General features: G+C 49.7%; 10 protein-coding genes across 10 annotated transcripts; 2 read left to right on the plus strand and 8 right to left on the minus strand.

Moving 5' to 3' along the window:
• Window positions 1-183: 183 nt before the first annotated feature.
• ASPVEDRAFT_81408 (uncharacterized protein) lies at window positions 184-1851 on the plus strand (the record flags this gene model as incomplete). The annotated part of the gene is made up of 2 exons (XM_040817038.1): window positions 184-993; window positions 1045-1851. The coding sequence occupies 2 exons, from the start codon at window positions 184-186 to the stop codon at window positions 1849-1851; spliced, it is 1617 nt and encodes a 538-aa protein (XP_040665579.1).
• A 120-nt stretch (window positions 1852-1971) lies between these two features.
• ASPVEDRAFT_188186 (metallophosphoesterase family protein) lies at window positions 1972-3314 on the minus strand (the record flags this gene model as incomplete). The annotated part of the gene is made up of 4 exons (XM_040809031.1): window positions 3206-3314; window positions 2704-3161; window positions 2365-2654; window positions 1972-2308 (listed from the first exon to the last, which is right to left on the minus strand). Exons 1-4 carry the CDS (start codon window positions 3288-3290, stop codon window positions 1972-1974), a joined length of 1170 nt encoding a protein of 389 aa, XP_040665580.1. The 5' UTR covers window positions 3291-3314.
• Window positions 3315-3960: 646 nt separating this feature from the next.
• Window positions 3961-5103, minus strand: ASPVEDRAFT_526796 (uncharacterized protein). The gene is made up of 2 exons (XM_040814681.1): window positions 4738-5103; window positions 3961-4683 (listed from the first exon to the last, which is right to left on the minus strand). The coding sequence occupies exons 1-2, from the start codon at window positions 4875-4877 to the stop codon at window positions 4200-4202; spliced, it is 624 nt and encodes a 207-aa protein (XP_040665581.1). The 5' UTR covers window positions 4878-5103; the 3' UTR covers window positions 3961-4199.
• Window positions 5104-5214: 111 nt separating this feature from the next.
• On the minus strand, window positions 5215-7850 carry ASPVEDRAFT_148820 (ferric reductase family protein; the record flags this gene model as incomplete). The annotated part of the gene is made up of 7 exons (XM_040808179.1): window positions 5215-6338; window positions 6400-6521; window positions 6566-6618; window positions 6662-6891; window positions 6944-7285; window positions 7329-7369; window positions 7413-7850. The coding sequence occupies 7 exons, from the start codon at window positions 7848-7850 to the stop codon at window positions 5237-5239; spliced, it is 2328 nt and encodes a 775-aa protein (XP_040665582.1). The 3' UTR covers window positions 5215-5236.
• Window positions 7851-9313: 1463 nt separating this feature from the next.
• ASPVEDRAFT_39179 (uncharacterized protein) lies at window positions 9314-10549 on the minus strand. The gene has a single exon (XM_040811861.1). The coding sequence runs from the start codon at window positions 10190-10192 to the stop codon at window positions 9371-9373; it is 822 nt and encodes a 273-aa protein (XP_040665583.1). The 5' UTR covers window positions 10193-10549; the 3' UTR covers window positions 9314-9370.
• A 1490-nt stretch (window positions 10550-12039) lies between these two features.
• Window positions 12040-13571, plus strand: ASPVEDRAFT_164002 (cobalamin-independent methionine synthase II family protein). Its single transcript, XM_040808624.1, has 3 exons — window positions 12040-12315; window positions 12372-12794; window positions 12850-13571. The coding sequence occupies exons 1-3, from the start codon at window positions 12123-12125 to the stop codon at window positions 13419-13421; spliced, it is 1188 nt and encodes a 395-aa protein (XP_040665584.1). The 5' UTR covers window positions 12040-12122; the 3' UTR covers window positions 13422-13571.
• ASPVEDRAFT_188197 (MFS transporter) lies at window positions 13292-15163 on the minus strand. The gene is made up of 3 exons (XM_040809032.1): window positions 14746-15163; window positions 14120-14695; window positions 13292-14067 (listed from the first exon to the last, which is right to left on the minus strand). Exons 1-3 carry the CDS (start codon window positions 15130-15132, stop codon window positions 13462-13464), a joined length of 1569 nt encoding a protein of 522 aa, XP_040665585.1. The 5' UTR covers window positions 15133-15163; the 3' UTR covers window positions 13292-13461.
• A 583-nt stretch (window positions 15164-15746) lies between these two features.
• On the minus strand, window positions 15747-16698 carry ASPVEDRAFT_128330 (uncharacterized protein; the record flags this gene model as incomplete). The annotated part of the gene is made up of 2 exons (XM_040806536.1): window positions 15747-16394; window positions 16447-16698. The coding sequence occupies 2 exons, from the start codon at window positions 16696-16698 to the stop codon at window positions 15747-15749; spliced, it is 900 nt and encodes a 299-aa protein (XP_040665586.1).
• ASPVEDRAFT_39183 (uncharacterized protein) lies at window positions 16453-18724 on the minus strand. The gene is made up of 2 exons (XM_040811862.1): window positions 18332-18724; window positions 16453-18278 (listed from the first exon to the last, which is right to left on the minus strand). Exons 1-2 carry the CDS (start codon window positions 18689-18691, stop codon window positions 16899-16901), a joined length of 1740 nt encoding a protein of 579 aa, XP_040665587.1. The 5' UTR covers window positions 18692-18724; the 3' UTR covers window positions 16453-16898.
• A 222-nt stretch (window positions 18725-18946) lies between these two features.
• Window positions 18947-21189, minus strand: ASPVEDRAFT_70127 (uncharacterized protein). The gene is made up of 5 exons (XM_040816058.1): window positions 21047-21189; window positions 20714-20966; window positions 20064-20640; window positions 19429-19998; window positions 18947-19346 (listed from the first exon to the last, which is right to left on the minus strand). The coding sequence occupies exons 1-5, from the start codon at window positions 21152-21154 to the stop codon at window positions 19145-19147; spliced, it is 1710 nt and encodes a 569-aa protein (XP_040665588.1). The 5' UTR covers window positions 21155-21189; the 3' UTR covers window positions 18947-19144.
• Window positions 21190-21988: the final 799 nt, after the last annotated feature.

Genomic DNA, 21988 nt, shown 5'->3' on the forward strand with positions numbered 1-21988 from the left:
TGCAGCGCTAATGCAGTTCATGCGACTAACGCCAATAGTTTACAGTTCGCATCAGGCGGAACGCGGAAAGCCAAGGTCAAGACAGTACGTAGCTGGAAGCTTTACCTGTTTGCTGTCATTTATGCCTTGGACTGATCCCATGTTTTCCTGCTACTCACTCTCGCATCCAGCTCAGCTTCCGCTATGACGAATTTCATATCACAGCTTCTTCCTAGTACCACCTGTGGGATGCTGGGTCGCTGGCTCTCAAGGGGTCGTTTCTTCCAGTTCCCAGAGCAGAGACCCGGTTATGTTCTTCCCGAATGCTATTCATCAATGGCTGTATCCCGGGAGTCGGTACAGCAAGAGATATCCAGCAAGAGCGAGAATTGCACAGTCGACCCTGAGATGGCTAGCAGGACGATGCTTGTAACATGGTATGATGCTACGGACCCGGCGAATCCACACTGCTGGCCGCGGTGGATCAAGTTCATGGTCTATTTCCAAATCAACTTTTACACTCTCGTCGTCTACATGGCCTCCTCAATTTTCTCTGCGGCTCAGTCACAGTTCGAGACCATATACGGACTATCAAAAGCACAGGGATCCCTTGGTCTAGGGCTTGTTCTTCTAGGGTATGGACTCGGGGCTCTCCTGCTAAGTCCGCTCTCTGAAATTCCCACTATCGGTCGAAATCCGCCGTATACCATATCTCTAGCACTCTTCGTGCTGGTCAGCGGCCTTGCAGTGAGAGTTGATAGTGCTGCCGGATTCCTGGTATTGCGGTTCCTTCAAGGCTTCTTTGGCTCGCCATGTCTGGCTACTGGTGCTGCTTCACTGACGGATATCACCGACATCATCAATATCCCCTATGGGATTTGGATCTGGGGCACATTTGCTGTTGCTGCGCCTGCGGTGGCGCCTAGTATAGCCGGATTCAGTATCACTGCGCACGACTGGCGGTGGTCCATGTGGGTGGTCCTTTGGGGTGCAGCGCCGTGTCTTATATTCTTGGTATGGCCCCTTTGATTTGTTTTCTTCATGGTCTGATCATTTTCCTTTCAGTTGTTCCTCCCCGAGACATTCGGCCCTGCAATTTTACACGCGCGGGCTGCACGCCTTCGAGCCCTCACTGGAGATGATTCCTTCAGGGCCCCCTCCGAGATGGAGAGCAGCAGATACTCTCCACAGGCCATCGTCAATAAAGCGCTGGTCATTCCATGGAAAATCAATGCCCTGGATCCAGCTATCCTGTTCACAACCGTGTATACTGCCCTCGTCTATGCCATCTTCTACTCCTTTTTCGAGGTCTTCCAGCTCGTCTACCAAAAGATATACCACATGGATGTCGCGCACATGGGCCTCGTCTTCCTCGCCGCAGTCGTAGCAGCCCTCCTCATTATGCCATTCTATGTCCTCTTCATCCACTACGCCATCGCCCAACCTATCCGGACCAGTAACACCTCCCCACCACCAGAACGCCGCCTCATACCCGCCCTCGTCATCGCCCCCTTCGTCCCAGCAGGAATGTACCTCTTCGCCTGGACCTCACGATCCGACATCCACTGGACCGTCCCCACAGTGGGATTTATCCTCATCATGGCCGGCGTGATTACACTGATGCAGTGTATGTTCGGGTACATGGCCGTAGCATACCCGCATTACTCGGCCAGCCTGTTTGCCATGAATGACTTTGCGCGCTCGACTCTCGCGTTTGCGGCTGTGTTGTGGTCTGGGCCGCTTTATGCGCATTTGGGGGTTGAGGGCGGGACGAGTCTTATTGGGGCTTTGACTGTGCCGTGTGTGCTGGGGATTTGGGTGTTGTATTTTTGGGGGGAGAGATTGAGGAAAAGGAGTCGGTTTGCGGGGTGATGGATTATATATATACTCCAGTATGCAAAGTGGCTAAGGAGCTATTTGGCGAGTTAGGACATATATGTAGGTGCCTGAAGTAGACTACCGGTGGCAGAGAATAAGGAATATATTTATCCTTTATACCTGCTTCAGGCTCACCAACAGCAGTATACATATGTAAACCGAAAGAAAATGCTTCCACGGTGAGATGCTCCTTGTTCCGTGACTCGCATTCTCTACATATAGATCACGACCAAAGCTCGAATTCAGAGTAACTCGCCCATTGACCGTCCCATCCTCTAATCGTATCCACGTCTCAACGGGATTTTCACTCACGTTATGATGTAGGAGTATCTGACGCCCACCTCGAGCCCAGTCCCCATATCCTCCATATCCTGTGCGCCGGCCAAAACACATAATGAGTCCGTTGCCTTCGAGGTCCATATCAGGCAACCTCTCGTTCCAATTAAAACACCTAACTCAATCGTTAACGATAGCCCATTAGAAAAATGTAAATAATGTGTTGTCTACCAATTATTCCCATGGTCATGGCCACTAAACGTCGCAATCAATCCTTCTGTCGCTAGTAATGCCTGCATGAATGGAATATCTCGCCCCGTGTAATCCTCACCATCCCATAGATACCCCTGTTGTTTAACCGGTACGTCGTCATTAATCCCTGGCTCAGTGCTACAGTTCAGACCAGTATCCTGGAATGCCCTTGCTGCATATGTAGGTATATGGAAGAAGGCCAATGATGGTACTGCCCTCCCATATCTGTTCGTGATCTCTGAATGCGTCTCGTTGAACCATTCAATTACCTGCAAGGTCAACATCCACAAAGCATAAGGTTTTACAGTAATGACTTACCGACTGGTCAACCCAATCCGGCCTTCTGCCAGATCCATCTGAGTCCGGACACGAAGTTCCACCCCTGGTATCAAAAAACCACAAAATCACCTCTGGGACTTCCAGGGACTCGTTATGCGGAAACACAAGCAGGAAATAATTCGTATATCCAGCTGTAGAGTTAGGAACCATGCTCTGCGTCAGGCTATCCTGATTTCCCGTTTCCCTCTGGAAGACATCCTGCGGACATAGGCTGGTCGCACTCTCATGATTCCCATACGTAGAAGCCCAGGGCACATCATGCTCAATAAATGGCGCCACAATACGGTCAACGTATGAACTAGAGTTAGACCGGTTGATTGCTTCGCCGGTGATCAGATCCCCATTCAGCACGACGAGTTGTGGGTTTTCGATATTGAGGATCGAGGCCATGACGTTGCTTGTGCGGGCGTCGTTCTCAGGCCCGATTGAATATTGCGCTGCTGCTGTTAGAAGAGCCTATATATGAGATGTGCAGGCTAACATTCTCCATAGTGCAGGTCTGAAAAGATTGAGATCTTGAATGCACCGTCTGCAGTGAACCTCAGTGTTTGGGTACTGTTGGCCATGGTGCGTATAATTATAAAGGGATTGTTCTACAATCCGACCGGTTCGATTAATTTTATTTCTGGAAGAAAGAAATGTCTGAACAGCTGATGAATCAGTGATTACATCACAACGACTTGGCTTTCTATATTTGTCGGTCCCAAGGCTCGTCCTGATAGAGTTGTGGTTAGCCGAGACAAACCAAGACTTGGTGGAAGTACCACCAGATGGAGCCATAAAATAAAACAAATACCAAAAAGTAGCCTCATAACATCAAAATGATTCTTAAAGTAAGATTGCTGTCCAGATATGACCTGGTTAACAACTAGATGCCCTGCATCACCAACCCATACCAACACTCAACACTGTCCGACAGCCCGCAGCCCAATACCATGGGTTGGAGGATCACGCTGGGACTGGACAATGTGAATAGCCTCTTCCCCGATAATCCCTTTCGCAACGAGGTGGCGGATAAACTCCATAGTCCACTCCTGGCATCTCTTGCTGGTTGTCTAGAGAGACTACATAAGCAGACGACCAATAGTTCATACAAGGACTCTCACATCATTAACGGGTGCCAAGGGCTGACAATGCCTGGTAACAGAGTTTGCCCTGGCCACTAAATCAGAGTCTAATCGTTGGTTCTGTACCGTATGCTTCGGGATACCAGTGGGACGGTAGCCTATGCTTCTGGTAGAGTGTAACAAGTCGATAATTCAAGGCAAGGACGGAGTTAATAAGCTGCACAATATCAAGTAATATAATTCTAGTTGCCTGAAAGGTTAAACTTCCACCTCCGCGCTTTCTCACCAATATTGCTCGTCCTCCTTGACAGCTGGACACCCCATTTCCCATGCTGACATACGCTCCACTCAACATAGTAGTAGGAAACAATTAAGACTACAGCGTCACTCCAACCCCAGATCATAAGCTTATTCATGGACCCACGAGAGATTCTGCTGCTGCAGTGCCTCAACACTACCCGGATCGTCCGTCCCCGGAAGAGTGTCCGTCACCGGGTCCCCCATCTGCGCGAGAACATACGCCAGACCCCTGTAGCTCTCTCGCGACGCCATTCCCTCACCAACGGCATCGTTAACGTCGTCCCTAAGCTCCGCTGGAAAGGCCGGGGTGATTGCGTCCTGGACGTAGATGACCTGCATACTCAACATCTTCCAGCCCCTCCTCGCTTCCTCGCCCGTGCGTTCCAGCCGCGACAGAAACCGGCATTGCGAAACAAGATCGTAGTCTACGCCGTCCTGGGAGAATCGGGAGATAATGCTGCCAAGTGATACAGAAAACGCCTTATCCCCGTTGAGCGTGATCTGGACGGGGTTTATTGTATGGATAGAGCTGGTTCCCTGCCCCGCCATACTGCTGGACCTTTCCAAAAAGCCGTCGATGTCGCCGTGGTACCTGGACATATTGTTAGATTGGGAGCAGGCTTTAAGTTTGAGATGGTAGACTCGCCTGATAATGTCGATGAATGTTTTCGATGGGTCTGGATGGTAGCAGCGCCGGAGGGCTTCGAACTGGTCGGTGTCGCGGCAGTATCTCTCCTCTACGACCAGGGCCCTGATGGCCATCTCATCAAGGAGGCTGTCAGACATCGTTGCCGAATAGCTGATCGACGTGCTTTGGATGTAGTGGAAAGAAGTTATGAGATGGAGGTGGCAACTTCCCCACTTTACATGGACTCAACGTGTAAAGTGCGGGGAAACCAACATACGGACGAAAGGAAACGAGAGGGTGGACGCGTCCCATCTAAAGGGTTTACTGTAATCGCCAGACGTTATACATATGGCAACCAGAGAGGCATTAGGGTCTGGGGGATACGTGATCGAGAACAGCCGTAGAGTACACCAATATTTATTTAGAAACAGTTTCATCCATCCATATATACCAATCTATCCGATAAGGCCATAACAGCCCGTTTCATATACACATCCACATCTCAATAGATGGTGCGCTACCACCCAAAAGCCTCCTCAAAATACTCAACATCGTACCTCGTGTCCTTGAGGACTTTATGCACAGCAGCCCTAGTCACATCTGCCAGCGCCGCCGGCCCAGAAGCAAACACCGCTGTACGCCCAGGGCAAGGATCTGCCGCTGCAATATTTTCAATGTTCTGCCGGATTAGGGCTGGGATGTCGGGGCGACCGGTGTTTATCTTGACCAGTCTATCCTGGCTCTCAGCGTTTACGCTGGCGCTTGAACTTGAACTTGAACTTGAACTTGAGCTTGAACTCTCCGGTCCTTGTACTGGGCCTGCTGTGGCAAAGTATTCAGCAGTAAACATCCCAGAACCAGCGGTAAGAGCTCCAAGCTCCGTTGCAAAAACCCGGTTTATAAACGCCTCCTCCTTCGCGGGCCAAATCAGATGCACGGATCTCGTCCGCAGAGTCTTATCGCTCTTTGATGTTCTTGAGAAGTGGTCCCGGATATACGGCATCGTAGCAGTAATTCCAGTTCCCCCGGCGACTAATATTACGTGTTCGTATCTGTATAGCGGCGACGGACCGCCATAGGGTCCTTCAACAAGCAGCGTTAGGTCCATTGGGGACGGGGAAGTGGATTTGAGGCATTGGTTCTTCAATCGCGATGTCCAGCCTGAAAATGGGCGGATGTAGAAGGTGAATTTGTTACCGTTATGCCTGACCTCGTTTGACTGGGAGCTGTAGGTGTCGGATGAAGTGTTCGTGCTGGTTTGGGGCTTCTCAGAGTTTCCATCTTGGACTACATCCGGTGTAACTGTGCTGCCATCGGACCAGGCTGCCAGACTAAACGCGTGGTTCTCATATCCCTTCCACCGGAGCGGTTCGTACAGGTAGTAATGCTGTCCCGGTCTAGGCCTGAGAGAGCCAGAGCCAGGGAAGACATCGAGTTTGATAACGTTTGCGTCCTTGAGGTAGACCGCTGTTGATTTTGTTGACTGGCGTTTCCCGTTTGGAGGGAAGGGCAGATTGCAGTATGCGAGGCGGAGGAGGCGGAATGTTCGCTCGAAGCCCCATATTGCAACGATGGACCAGATGAAGGGGTTGTATTTTCCTTCGAAGATGCTGAGGTGGCTGCGCTTTCTGTTAACACCGTTGGCACTGCTAACACTGGTAAGGTAGGCTGGACACATACTAGTAGAGGCCTACTACGGCGACGACTGCGAGGAGGATGTGCAAGAGGAGCCAAAAATCGTAAATCTTCTGACGGACTATGGAGGAGGATAGACCGACCATGACAGACATGGTTGTAAGAGCCTTTTATGTTAGTGATTACACATTGATCAAGATGGTTGACTTACAAGAATACCGCACCGGAACCAGTACTCGACAAGTGTGGTTTTATAAAATTGAACTGAGCAAGTTAGCTTAGCCGGCAATTAGGTAAATTGACGTACGCTCGACACAGTATCTGGTATATACGGACGCGTGGATAATAGCTAGGACCATGGTGATACGGCCAATGGTGCGATGGTAGAGGTTCAACGTCCCAAACCTCCAGCCTGTAGCCCAAAGGATAATATTATTTCGTCCGGAGAAGGCCCATAGAATAGGAAGACTGCCAGTTGCCATGATCCCCGTTCTGTCCGCGACGTGGCGCTGGATCTGGTGCGGTTTTGTGTCGAAGCTGTTCAGTTAGTCGTGCGTCCGGACTATATTATTTTACGAGTGGAACCCACTAGAGACTCTTGTAGTATATGTAATAGTCCATGGCGCAAAGAAGAATAATCAGGATGCAGTAAAGCACAACCACAATTGTTTCCATGCGGGTTGAGATCTGGCGATGCCACACCCATCCGAGCTTGCGGCAGCCAGAGTCGAATTCAGACGGGAGCAGAAAGTGTGTGTTGATCCATCGATGGACTTTGCTGGTGATTCGAGCTGGCAGGCTGAGAGAGGTTTTCTGCTCTCCTTCAACGTCGTGGTCTACTTCGTATTGCTGGCTCAGGAGGAAGGCGTTGAATACGCGGTGGGCTATGCCGAAGAAGACAATCGCGACCCAGAAGACATATGGCATGAACCTATTCAGTCAGACGATGTACAGAAAAAGAGGGTCGTACTGACGAGTAGAAGTGATGAGCTTCTGTTGCGATGTCCCAGCTTTCCTAGTCCAGTCAGATAGCATTCTTATATAAGGTGTGCACTTACCAGAGTCCTGTAGCCCTGGGTAAAGAATTCCTCGGAAAGCAGTGCTGGCTTCTCCAGGAGACCTGCCGCCCCCTCTGCCATGTTATGAATAACCTTCAAGCCCTGGATATACTCCTTTGTAAACGTTGTGGCAACATCAGAGTAGCGCATAAGAGAGACGCCGTAGTCCTCCTGACATTCTTTATTCTTCGCCTCATAGTATGCAGCTATATCGCTTTCAGTGCAGTACTGGTAGGCAGTAGCATAGAGCGAGGTAATCTTCAACTCGCTGGAGCACTGGTTGGCGAGCTTATCAGCAGAGTCCGTCGAGAAGACAACATAGTCCAGCGACGCCGCAGCACCGGCTAGACAGAGTTGGTCCTTGGGTGTCTCCGCTTTCGCTTTCTCTGCTCTCGCGGCCCCAAGGAGGGCGAAAAGGACAAACGAAGGAAGCAGCATTGCTGCAATGCGAGAATGGGGATGTGGCGAAATGTTTTCTTTCGAGAAGACGCCCTGTCATGGGCGAATCAAAGGGTTTAGTATATAATTGTGCTACATCCCACGGAGCTTCGGATACCGCAGAATCAGATTGACATTCAGGAAAGATCGAATGCAGATCCGGGGCATTGTCGGTCTTGAACGACTGGGTAATAATTGGGCTTGACTGGCCTTTCTCAGGAACGGTCCATTCTGTAGGGCGGTTTCATGCATCTAATCAATCTCATAAGAACCTATATCAAGTGCTCATCTTGCCCTATTCGACCTCGCTCCGAGATACGATACCGGCGAACAGGGATTCTGATACGCCCAAACCCTGCTCACAGATCGGCAGTATTAAACAATGGAGTCATTGGTGATTCCGTGAATAAGACTATCCCCAGCAAGGACAAGGTAGACGGCAATTGACCGGACTAGAGCGTAGAAACGGCGACTACATCGTGTATACCCCGTGGGGGTTACCTGTCTACAGACTTTGTTGTGTATTCCGACCCCACATTCGTGCATATGGATGACGTATATCGTCTGGAAGGGTTCCTAGAGGTTGAAAGACTAAGGCCAAGCAGTACTGGAGTATCTTCGTGAATCTCATAAGGCGCCATGCAGCTTAATAATCGGACTCGGAAAGTGCATTTCCTTGTTCATTACTTGGGTTGTTTTGATTGGTCGAGACCGGGAGGATTCTTTGTAATCGAAGACTGAAAGAGTCGGGCTGAATATCTTATCTGATCCTGAAGACTACAACAAAACTAAGACTGACACTGGGGTCCAGCATCTTGAAGTAACAGACCGCTCGGTCAGCATCGGTCAGCAGTCAGCAGAGCAGTATCCCTGTCTCTGTCGGGTCAGGGCAGACTGGCCAGCCCACCGTGAAATCTCCGGAGAACGTCCGATCCCTGAGCATTGCCGGATCAGGCAGTGCATTCCATTGGTAACAATGTCTCAGATTGTCTCTGCCGGAAGCTTATAAATATCTCGGCACCGGCTCAAAACAGACAGGATTGCCATGAAACCTGGAAACTCAAGAGAAATAAGAGTGAAGATCTGCAGACGACATCTGCCCAGCCTTGGCTGACGAAAATTCTTTCTGTGCCGTCTCGCCCCACAACGCATTCCTTTTCTTTTCTCTCCTGGGCAGGGATAGTTGGGTGGTGAGTCCGGGGTTCTGATGACACCAGCAGATTTGGGCAACCGTGGCACCAGATTTGTTATGATTGATGCCGTGAAGAACAGTGGTTGTTAAATTGGAACTGAACAATTAAACTACCCTTTATAGTGCACATTTTTGATTGTAGTGGCTGAGGTATCACTGGAAATACGCATCTCAGCGCAGATACACTTGATTTTCAGTCTGTCTATATCCAACATACCTATAACTTTATCTTTATTCCACAATTAAAGGAAACTACAACTTGATCCTAATACCAGATGTTAACCACTATTTATTATTATATTTACCTATATACATGTTTATATATATACTATGAAAAACCCGTCGGCGCCTGCTCGGTCAACCAAAACTCATCCGAATCCCTCCGATGCACCATGGCAACCAACATGCCGAGCACTGCAAACTCCAGCTTCAACTTGACGCTATAAACAGTCGCCTTGAGAATGACATGGGTATAATAGTAGTTCAAATACTGCAGAATCACCAGCACCAGGTCCAGCCCGATTATAACCATATTGATAACCAGCAGCTGGAAGAGGATTTTATGTCGTCGCTTGTCGTCGCTGGGCACGAGTCGGATTAGTTGTGTTGTGTAGTAGATGTACACGCCCGATATGAAACACTCCTGGATGGTGAACCAGGTTATCTGGAACCGCTCCATGATGAAGTAAGCGCGCACCCACGGCTGTGAATGGGGGAGGTAACTCGACCCGACATTAAGGATGATAGTCGGGACACAGATGAGCATGAGGCAGCCGAAGATCAGCCAGAGCACGATCTGGAGGATGAGTTTACTGGGTGAAATCAGGTGCAGGCGCGAGTATAGCACGACCGACTGGTTCGGGACCATGAGGATGAAGCCGAGATTCTGCAGGAGCATGCTGAGCCAGAGCGGCCGGCGGCCGAAGAACTGCAGGACGCCGCCGATGGAGGCCGGGATGACGCCGAGGATGGCGGAGGTCATCATGGACCAGAAGTAGAGGCTGCGGTAGCGGCGGAAGGAGGAAGGGAGGTAGATGGAGAGCTCGATGGCGTTGTAGACGGCGATGGCGGAGAAGACGACGATGGCGATGTCCAGGGCGTCGTTGACGTCGTGGTCGCCCACTTCTTCAGGCGAGGTGGTGCCGGACATGCTGGACGGGCAGCGGCCGGTCCGAGCGATGCATTTTCTGCTGGATAGGAATAGAGGGGATGAGATTTAAGAGATGAAGGGATGAAGGATGAAAAGGAGAAGGGAAGAAGGAGAGGGAGGTTAAGCTTCAACTACCCCAGATATGGCACCGCAAGCTGGGCGGATTAGCCCAATAAGAACCCATCAATTGGGCAGGACAGCCCAATAAAAAAGCACCAGTTGAGGCATTTCATTTGGCCAAGGATGCGAAATGAGTGGCGAAGTTACGCATGTGGCCCCCAGTTACGTCCATCTGGTTGGCAGGACTGAACTCTATGCTGCCCATCCACGGATCCTGACCGAGTTCAACGTTTGTCCCCAGCACAGAGTTCGGGTCGAATCGCGTGGCTGGCGGCCAGTGACATCTTTCTCCGCATAGGACGGACTCGCATTCTTTCCCCAGATTGGGCGATGGGGCGATGTCCAGCTCTTGGTTGGCAGCTGGAACTCATTTCCGACGCTGCTTATGTAAGATCGCAGTGTACAACTTACATTATAATATACGAAAGACTTGGGATTATCGGTGGGACGTAGGTATATAATTGTCTGGATAGACTATTAAATTCAAAGAAATAGGCTATAACATGTTATATATATACATCACCAGTCGTATTCTACTTCCCCTCTAACGCTACTGTTTCGATCTGCGGAGGTGGCAACCAAGTGGAACCGTGGACATGGAGCCTCTGTCTAAGGTTGATACAATTCCGGGGAACGAGCAGGCGATTGAACGTGGGTTTCGATAACTTCCAGAAGGAATAGAGGTCTGGTCCAGCTATGTGCATTCGGCTGGTTGGTGTTCAGCTACTGATCTCGCCTAGCTACAGTCAAATTTAGATAAATAGATATGATATCGTTTCCGCACAGCTATGAATGAGATTTCAGTCAATCTACGTGGCAGGACAGTGCTGAAACCGCGACAGTCCAACTACAGTAAAACCCGGCTATACCGAAGTCGGATATAGCGAGATCCTCCTTTTAGCGAGATAACCACCATGTCAAAATTAAAATCTCACCTATCTCTTTATACCGATAATTCGTATGATTGTTCCTTTTCGCCATATAAATCTTGTTATAACCAAATATTTTTCTCTGAATTTGAAGCCTTTTATGGCCTAAAATCTTTATGTAAAGGCCCATCGCGTGGCTATTTTACTTAATCAGAAAGCTACTCTCTATAAAAATACGAGAATATCCATCCAGCTCTTAAAAAGATCTTAAAATCTGGTTTTAAGAGCAATTCAACCATTCACCTTTATCTAGTACTATTACTGAGATCTTAAGTAACAAATATCTTTATTTAGATAATCTGTCGACCTCTTTGTTATCCTTTAAAATAGATATCTGTGTCTTTTATTACGGTATATACTTCACCGCTATAAAAAGATTATAACTGGCTGGAAAGTTAGTATGCAGGCCCAGGGTGATATTAGAACCTTTTTTCAGTAGATTTAATACTATTTCTACTGTCTAATTACTTTAATTAGTGTTTTTTAGAGTATTTTGAAGCTATTCAATTGCTTAAATCGACTGATATATATATTTCCTGGATATAGCGAGATAACACATCATTTTTATTCAATTCGCTGTAGCCGGGTTTTACTGTCGCAACTCACCCGAGACGCCGAACGCGAGTTAATCGTTACTACTTTAGTTAATAACGAAGCTAACAGCCATGGAGAGTATTATTCACTGATTGGCCAGTTATAATTGCCTTCTCCACGAACCCCACAAACCCCTCATTCAAGCAATCATTAGGTACCTCGCAGTGCCCCGGTTTACTACTAACTTTATACTCCGTCTCTCACCTGTATACTAACTTTATCCTCCATCTCTCACCTGTACACTAACTTTACCCTCCGTCTCTCACCTTCTGTACAGCCTCACCAACATGTCTCCTGTGTCTCCCCGTCCCTGCAGAGCAGAACATCTGGGCTCTTTACTCCGCCCAACCAGACTCCTAGAACATGCACAAGCAGACGTAACCCTCCGCCAAATCGAAGACGACGAGATCACAAAGATCGTCAATGAACAGGTGAAGCTCGGATTCAAAGCCGTTACGGATGGCGAATACAGGCGCTCTCGTTCGTTACCACACTAACATAACATACTTGCAAAGATCTAACTAACGGCTTAAAAGTGTTCTTCAGCACATTCTTCAACAACATCTCCGGCTTCGAATCGGTTCCAGTTGACGTGAAAGCCCTCGGTTTGCGAGAATACCTCCCAGACGTGCAATCACTGTCGGCGTGGCAGTTCGCGCTCCCGACTGTGGTATTCTGCACGGGGAAGATAAAACATACCGGGCAGAGTAGCACGCTTGACGAATTCCAGTTCATGGAGTCGATCCTGGGAAAGGCGAATGTTGGGGATGTGAAAGTGACTATTCCCGCGCCGAGCTGGTACCACTTTAGACATAAAGATGGCAAAGCCTATGCGAAGGGCGTATACAATACCGACGACGAGTATCTCGATGACCTTGCTACGGCTTTCCGGACTGAGCTGGGTCTTCTTTATAACGCCGGTCTGAGAAGGATCCAGGTTGATAATCCGCATCTTTCATGTACCCATACCATCTTTCAACATACAAGGTATTTTGACTAACTGATATAAAATAGACCTCTGCTCCCCAAAGATCATTTCAGACTGGACCGCCGACCCAGAAAGCATCAAATCGCCCAACGAGCTGCTCGCGACGTACATCGCCTGGTACAACTCCTGCTTCCGGGACGTGCCCAGCGATATGGAAATCGGGATGCATATCTGTCGCGGCAATTATAACGAGGAGCGCTTCGTTTCGTCGGGTGGGTACGACGCCATCGCTGCGCAGCTCTTCCAGGATCTAAACGTGAATACGTTTTACCTGGAGTATGACACGGATCGGGCTGGGGGGTTTGAGCCGTTGAAGAAGTTGCCCATGGGGAAGAATGTAGTTCTGGGACTTGTTTCGACGAAGAGGGTTGAGATGGAGGATGTTGAGGTGCTGAGACAGCGGGTGTTCAAGGCTGCGGAGTTTATTGCTCAAGGGAATGGGGTTTCTGTGGATGAGGCCCTGGATAGACTGGGGGTGAGTCCGCAGTGTGGGTTTGCCAGCCATTCGAGGGAGAATAGACTGTCCAGGGAGAATATGCTAGATAAGCTGAAGCTGGTTAGGGATTTGGCGGATTCTATCTGGCCTGGTCAGGCTTGATCTGTTGACATTAAACATTAAGTATTATCAGCTAGGTATTCTATATTCTATCCAGATCAACAGGCCACCTCTCCCGAATAACCTTCCCATACCGCGTAAAAACAATCGGAATCGGCACAAACACCAACGCCAAAAACCCCAGCAACGAATTCCCCCATCCCAGCCCCAGCGATTCAAACATCTTCGGCCCAGCCAGCGGCAACAACCCCCCAACCAGGGACCTCGTCGCCGTGAGGCTGGCATTCGCCGACGCCGCATACTTCGGGTAGCAGTCAATCACATACGTCTGGATCGGAATGTACACGCCAATCATGGCAACCCCGAATGGGAACATGCCGATTATCGGCACGATCCAGTGGACGTCGTAGTACACTGTCCAGCCGTACCAGAAGAAGGAAATGGGGAGGATGCTGGCGAAGAAGATCATCAGGGGCAGGCGCATTTCGGGTTCGAAGCGGCCGGTCCGCGCGGTTAGTTTGAGCAGGATCTTGTCGTTTGTGCTTGCGGTAAAGGCGATTCCGGCGATGAAGCCGGTGCCGATGCCTAGGTAGGCGAGGCCGGAGAGACCGGCTGAGAAGTTGTACTTGGTTCGGAAAACGGACGAGATGGTCGTGAAGAAGAGGTACAACAGACCGTATACGAGGGCCTAAGGAATTAGCGACTTCATCCCGGATAGTGGCAGGGATCTGGGAGCTCACCATATAAGTAGAAAGAAGGAGGACAATTGGCGACTTGACAAGCAAGACGAACGGCCTCATCAGGCCAGACTTGAGCGCCTGCCTGACACCAACAGCTGCAGCATTCTCATCATACGCACTGCGCAGATCCGTCCGTCCTGTCTCCTTGGCCAACTTCTCCGTCTTCCACTTTATCAGCACCGGCGCAAACGTCTCCTGGTTAAACACTTCAATCGCAAGCGCCATAACACCCCCAGCAACAAGCAAAACCCAAAAAGCCCAGCGCCATCCAGCCTCCTGTCCAATAAACCCACCTGCAATCGGGCCCGCAACAGGCCCAATCAGCGGACCAAGCCCCCAGATCGCAGTAGCCTTCCCGCGCTGTTCAACGGGGAATAAATCCGCAATCACGCCAGCCCCGAGGGTAATACAGCCCGCGCCGCCGATGCCCGCGAAGAACCGGCAGATGATCTCTGTTTCGATATTCTGGGCGAGGGCGCATCCGATCTGCCAGACAACGAAGAACCAGTTTGCCGCGCTGAAGACGATCCGTCGGCCGTAGATTTCGCTGAGGGGGGCAAGGAAGCAGGGGCCGAACTAGGTATATAATAAGCGGCGGATGTATAGAGATTGCTTGAGAGACGTACCGTGTATCCTATCAGGAAAACACTGACTGTGAATGATAGCAGAGTCTCGTTTGTTTCGCGAAAGTCAGCTGCCATGAAGCCGACAGCAGGGGCAAACATGCTTGACGCGAGGGGCGAGATTAATGTAAATGCACTGATCAGGCCTAGAAGAGCCAGTTTCCTCCCTTCAGGGAAGTTCTGGGGGTTATCTGGGTCATCTTGACCGTCCCAGCCGACGATTCCGCGGGAGAGATCTGTTTCTGGAAAAGGACTGGGCTTGTTTGTTGGTGTCGGCTCGTCAGACGAGACTTGCCTTTCGACATCTTTCTCTGTAAGAGCATAGCTGTTGTTTCGTGGTGTAGTGCACTGACTCAGGCTTTTTGAGCCTTGGGCTGTAGTAGTGTCCATGGTGATGGTATGTAACCCTAACCCAGAACTGCATACATGAGAAGGAAGGGGTATTTATATAAGAAATTTATTAGGCAGACACTCAGAACCCATTCCATTAGTTAATGTGTATACTATCTAGACTTTTCTCTTTCACATGCTTCGGAATGCAAGACGGGATCCCGAAGAAAAGGATCGGTGGGGCCGATATTGCACGCCGGACAGGCCGATGGCACCGGCTGATTGGGCCCAGAAAATCTGCTAGGGAGTGACAGCTGATCTGCTGTGGATTTTCACAACTTATACCGATAGTTATGCCCTCTGGACTGGATATACTGGGCAGGCCGAGTCTTGGCCGAGTGGCGCCATCCGGGATGCCGAGGCCACAGCCCTACAGCACAAGCACATGCTTTTCGTTTTATGACAATTCATGGAGATTTATTCCAAGAGATCACTTTCTACTTGTGGAGCCATAACTCACCCAGTGCACAATCACATGTAAATGTTGTTTATATGCATTATTGATTATTATTTCGGAGAGCGACTTCTATTCAAGGCAGATGACCGAAAACCTGGCGAGACACGTTGGGCTAAACCATACACCTCCTGACACTGATCAACAAACAGCATGGCCATTATGTAAATCCACTTTCCGTCTGAAGCCACGTCCCGAAATCCTTCAGACCAGGATGCATCTTCCTCAGCGCAGCAACATCAGCACCATATCCCTCATCATAAAACCACTGAAACATCACGCCCAGTTCCTTCACAGCCTTCATCATCAGCCAAACAGGGAACCTGAACGTGGTCGGAACATCCCTTCCAATCTTCTGCCTAAACACCGTCGCCATCTCCTCATACGTCAACTCATCCCCAGCAAGTGACAAGAACTTCCCCCTGAACTCCTTCGGATCCATAAACGCCCTCGCAGCAAAGAACCCAATGTCACTCGTCGCAACAATCTGCAGCTTCTTCCCCTTCAACCCCATCCCCCACGCAGTGGCAAACACCTTCCCAAAGAAATCCGCACTCAGATTCTCCATGAACGCGGTTGGTCGGAGGATCGTCCACTGCATGCCATTCCCTCCTGCCGTCTTCTCGATTAGATGTTTCTCGATCTGGTGCTTGTAGATGAAATGTGGGACTTTCGTTGGGTTATTGATCGACTTCTCGCCTCCTCGGTCGACGGAGCTGTAGACGAAGAATTTGACACCTTGGGTTATGGATTCGTTTACGAGGGCGATGCCTTGTTGTAGTTCCTGGTCTGATCCGGGTTTCGCGGCCTTTTCTAGTTAGCTTTCTTTTCAAATATAAACTATATCACAGGGTAGGTACCTGCACACTAAACACCCCCCAAATCGGTCTCTCCGTCTGCCGTTTAGCAGATTCAAACAGACCAGCTGGGTTATCCAGGTTCCCCTCCACAATACGAATCTTAGGCGACAGCTGCGCCAGACCTTGCGCAGAAGCAGACTGCGCACTCCGTGTCACGGCGAGAATGTCAAAGGGGGCGTTCTGGGCTAGGAGGCTCTTTATCACGGAGCCTCCTTGCTTTCCTGTGGCGCCGGTTATGAGGATGGCGGACATGGTGGATTTTAAATATAAATGAGTTGGATTTGTATCTGTAACTACTTTACTTGTATTTATACCTATTAAACCCTGCTGCTAGGGTGGTGTGTAATGTGGCGGCGCTCGGGGCTGATTTCAAGGCCGAGGCTGACAAATCTTGATATACTCAAGAACCATGGAATAACCATGGATCGAGTGTGAAATCGAATCGAGTCCGATTATAGAACCCTGAGCCAGTCTTCAACCGAATAAGACAATTCAGACTCAACACCCGGTTTCGTGACTGGCTCCGCACCTCCGTTCCGTACGATGCTCGCTCGCTCCATCAATCGCGCCAGTGGTCTTTGCAGCATACTATTCATGCGGTGCCGCCCTTGCAGCGACATGTTATAGAACTCTGTAACCACGTCCCAGGCATGCGCTACCTCAGGCGAGGCAGGTCGCACACACAGCTCAGACAGCGCAAAGGCGAGGACATGCTGGTGCTTGTATGTTTTGCTGAGCCAGGCCCATTGTGCTGTTGGCTCGTTGGTTTGGAGCAGGTTGGCGAATTTTAGGGTTTCGATGGCCATGTGGAATATCTCGTCTTTGTTTGTGTTGGTGTCGGTGTTTGCGTTGTCGAGTGAGGCTTGGAGACGGACGACGAGCCATGCTTTTGATAGGGCCAGGCGTGTGATGACGGCGGTTATCCATTGTATTGGGATGTTGAGGTTGAATCTGTCGAGATACTCGTTCTCAAGACGGTTGGATAGTGTCGATAGGAGATTGACTCGGTCTATAGTCATCGCCTGTTGAGGGTTGAAAGATTTCCCAACCCAGTATAGGTTTATCATCATTTCACAATGGATAATGCAGAGCGTGATATCAGTGAAGCCTAGTTTATTAGACGGGGGTAGGTCCATATCCACCGTGAGCTCGTCACTGTCAATATTCACCGGGATCTGGGTATCAAACATGGCTGGCATAATCTGGGTTTCGGTCCCTTGGTCTTCAGAACAGAGCATATCGAGAATGCAAAGGTGCCACCATAGCCGGCGCCGCATTTCAGTATCAAAGGGACTTAGTCCGAGAGATTGGCCATCGCGATGTAGGCCTTGCTTTTGCGCAACACGGACTACGATGGCGGTTTCGGCCCATGCTACTCTGGAGTCACCATTGCAGCGTAGACATAGCAGGAACAGCACTGCGGCTTGCAGTATGCGGAAATCTTGGCTGCTGATGAGGTTGGGCCTTGTCAATACCTGCTCCGTGGCGAGCTGGTAATCCAGGACACAGGAATCGTATGTCTGGCCGGAGATGGACAGACACTCTTCGTCTGTTGAACTGACTGTGGCCGCGAAGCAAATGGCTAGAAGAAGAGCTTTCGGAGCTGGATCGAGAAGTAGGTTAGGGGTTGCGCAGAACTCAGTAACCAAGTCGTCAATGGAGGGCTTGTGTAGAATCGCTATCATGGGTGCAACGTTTCTTTTGTAGATAGACCAGAGTATCTTAACCCGTTCAGGCTCTAACACCGACGATACAAGATAGTCATCACTGTCACGTTCTGGGTCAGATTCAGTCCCCTCTTCCACGTCATATGCTTCTCGCAGCTCGCGTATCTACACCAGCCCATCAATACATAACACATCACCAGTAGAAGCAATAGACAAACCTTATCCCCCAGAACCACAGAAGCTTCATCGCCGACATATCGCCCATTCCCGAATCTCGCACCCACTCTATCCCAATTCCCAGCTTTGCCTTCTGCGTCACTAAAACGTTCACATTCTTCCCTCCCCCGCAGCCTCGCTACCTCACCCTCCAACTCCTTAAGCCGCGCCATAACAACCGAAATAGGAGGCCTGTTCAGCACCCGGGGCACTCTTTTGGCAGACCCAGGGTAGGAGCATTCACTTTCAGCGCTGGCCTGGATGCATCGTGCGCAGGGGTGGGCCCGGTCGCAGCGCACCTTTCGCCGGCTGCAGCGGAGGCAGCTGCGTTTTGACACAGCTTCTTCGGGGTGATAGTTCATGTTCTAAGTTTTCGCGGTGGGTTTCATTTACTGGATGGAGTTGGGCATGGTGGTGGGTGGCTGCGTTGTGTTGAAGTGCAAGATGAGATAGCTGATTACCTAAGCCGGTTGATTCAACAAGTTCATCTATTGAAGTAATTAAGTAGCTTGACTACAAGTATATATAGCCTACTCTTGCGGAAAGTATATGGTATCCGTAAGCATTATTTAGCTACGTTACTAGCTCAACAACCAGTTTGGATACCATTGACAGTGGTGCAGGAGGCTGTGCCTTCAGCTTCCCATAAAAGATATGCGTTTGTTTCCTAACCCTAGTCACATTCACCTAGGGGTTAAGTGTTTATATTAATGTGGCCTGGATATCAAGAGACGAAAAGCCCAAAAACGAAGATAAGCATGCATTGAAAGCCTAGGGCACAATCAAAAGGTGTTGTTCTATACACCGAAATTGCCCTAGTCAGTCCTGCTCCATTCTACATATCGCTCTTTACTAGACACCCCAGCACTCAAGCACCGAGAAAACTCCTCGTGAGCGCCCGTTTGCCCGGGTCGCAACTTCAGCCTGAACGGCCACTTCTTAATGACCGTATGTTTTGCCTTCACAACAGCACCTAGAAGCTCGCCCGCTTTCCGGAACTCGAGTTCATCACAATATCTAAAGGAGTCCTCAAAGTCAATACAACAAAATATACTTGCTACGCCCGCTGGAGACAACTTAAAAAAACCATTATACATACCTGTTGAACACATCGTCATACTCCGTGACCAGATCTCGTCCCATGTTGAATTTTATAACCTTCGAATCATATTTAGAAACGAGACTCCCGCTGGGCGGGAGATACTGTAAGAGCCTTCGCGAAGATGTGCTGTTCTGCGTCATATCTCGCATCCTGTCTTCGTCTGTCATGGTTTCGTCCACCGCGTTCATGAAGAGGGTTATCAGCGTTGCATGCGGATTATCAACCTTGTTTTGGAGTAGCGGGATCATATAGACCAGTGTACGGTGGATTCCTAGCCAGCCACTATCCGATATATTGGAGACATCAATTCGAGCGAAGGAGCCCGGTCCGAGAAGCTCAGGGAGAGCAGTCGCGTCGACTTGAAACAGCTCGAACGAGGCCCCTTTGAGGCCGCGAAGGCGAGCCAAGGATGATGATAGCATTTTTCGCAGATAGAAATACAGCTTCCCATATATATCGGCACTAGCTGCGCCAGAGGGTGTACTTGCGACGTCCTCTGCAGGCCACCCGTGCCGAGGGTCTGCATTGTCTGGCATCGGCCACGTTTTATCGTTCTGGAAAAAGGTTCTTTGCCAGGTTAGACTTGCACGGTATCTTTAGTTTTGGTTTCTTTTTATGGGCTCTTGACTCACGGATTAGGCACTTGGAAGTCATGCCTGGGGAAACCAAACGGGAGAAGGAGACCATCCTCGCGGAACCTGCTGAACGGGACTCGGTGAGAACTAGGGATTAAACACATGTATCGATCTCGATAATCCTTCCTTGATTCCGCTAGGGTGACCTTGGTGCGGCGTGTCTGCGCTTGGTGAGTATCTAAGCCGGCAGGCATGTCAAGGAATGACAGAAGACCGCTCCATGACGATTTCCTAAGTATGACCCTGACAGAGCGCTGCCCAAAAGTCCATGTCTTCCCATGGAGAGTAGCACAGGATTTATCTGCAATCTTCGTGCAGACATCAATGATCAGGGGGCGAATCTGCTGGTGCAAGATGTTCAGATCTGACTCGCGGACGAGCGCTGAATACCAGAGATGGACCATGCAATCCGATGCGGCATCAATATCCTCAACAACCATGGCAACCAGAAGCAGAATTATATTGCGCGCTACAATGTCGGGATCTCGGTCATTCAAGGTTATCTCGACTGCACCGTTGTAGCTGCTCGGTAATTGGGCGATGGTTTTGACAATATGCCGGAGGTCCCCAGAAGCTGCATGGAAAAGACAACACGTTTAGAAATTGGGCACAGTATTCCACACCACCAAAGTAATAGAAAGACATACCAGCACACAAAATACGTAAATCGCCATCGTAGTCACTTCCTTCGTTTGCATCCAGCCGTAACAAATCAAAGGCAGGGACATTTCCCCAGAGATATTTCTTGTCGCCGAAGACGACCCCAAGTCCCGCACCCATAAATTCTGGGGTTCGGCTTTCAACAATCCAAGCCGGTTGCCAGGTATCCTTGCGCAAGGGTGACCGGCACGCGGCCTTGTGTAGGGGCCAGTGCGCTTTCTGGCATGACTGACCACAGTACTAGAATATATGATACTATTAGTGCACGCTCCGATGCAGCAGCAGGGCGGGTGCTTTTAAGCCGTGAAGGTCGAACATACAGCGACTAATTGACAATTCTTGCAACCGTACTTGCCACTCTTTTTGCAGTCGGTGCTGCTGGTGCTGCTGGGGGCCCAGTTGGAGCAGATCTGTCCTAGAGATGCCATCTTGCCTCAACTTGGTTCGAATATAAGCAATCGACCCACAGCTCGGGGGCATTCTCATTGAAGTGGACTCTGAATGGAAGTTACTTGGCAGTTGAGACCCCGCATGCATGTCTGCCCAAAAGGCCTGCAATCACTGGCAGCCAAATCAGTTTTTCCAGGATTAAATGTAGTTTGTGTTAATTTAACTGTCTTTTTATACATTTCATTGACTTGCTGTTTAGTGTTTGACAGATCCATGCCTTGTATAGGTTATATTATCTAGACTTCACTTGAGTCAATTGCTATACAAGTATCAAACTAACTGTCTGGTATTGTACCATTTCGTGACTCAACCAAGCTTGTAATACTCTAGGTCAGTATCGGCTTAGTGCACTTTGGCCCCTAGGGTTCAGGAACAGCATTCTTTCTCTTTGGATGGGAAGCTGAAGGCTCATCCCATCTTATACATACTGAACTCAAGAACCAGAAACCCAACTTGGCGGTCTCAGCCGTTGCTACCAGAGGATACAGGGGAATATATTATTTATGCATGACAAACCCTCGGTGAAGTGGCAGCATCTAGAGTGCTCGACATTTCTTGACAGGCTATAAGATATTCTCATCCCTCGGCAACCCTAAGCCCAGCACAGTGAGATTATGCTGACCAGACTCAGCTACCCAACAATACTGATGCTGTTGTTTCCAGCCTGATGCAGCCTCGAATCCCACGTGACAGCATCTCCTGCGCGAGGGGTGCAGCTTTCTGCAGCCTTGACGCCAGCCCCGCCTGAATGTTCCTGGGCGCATTGCACCGGAATGTGATTCATCTACGGTCTTTTCCCATTATCATTGAGC

Source organism: Aspergillus versicolor (genome assembly GCF_001890125.1).
Source record: "Aspergillus versicolor CBS 583.65 unplaced genomic scaffold ASPVEscaffold_3, whole genome shotgun sequence".
NCBI classification, from domain to species: domain Eukaryota; kingdom Fungi; phylum Ascomycota; class Eurotiomycetes; order Eurotiales; family Aspergillaceae; genus Aspergillus; species Aspergillus versicolor.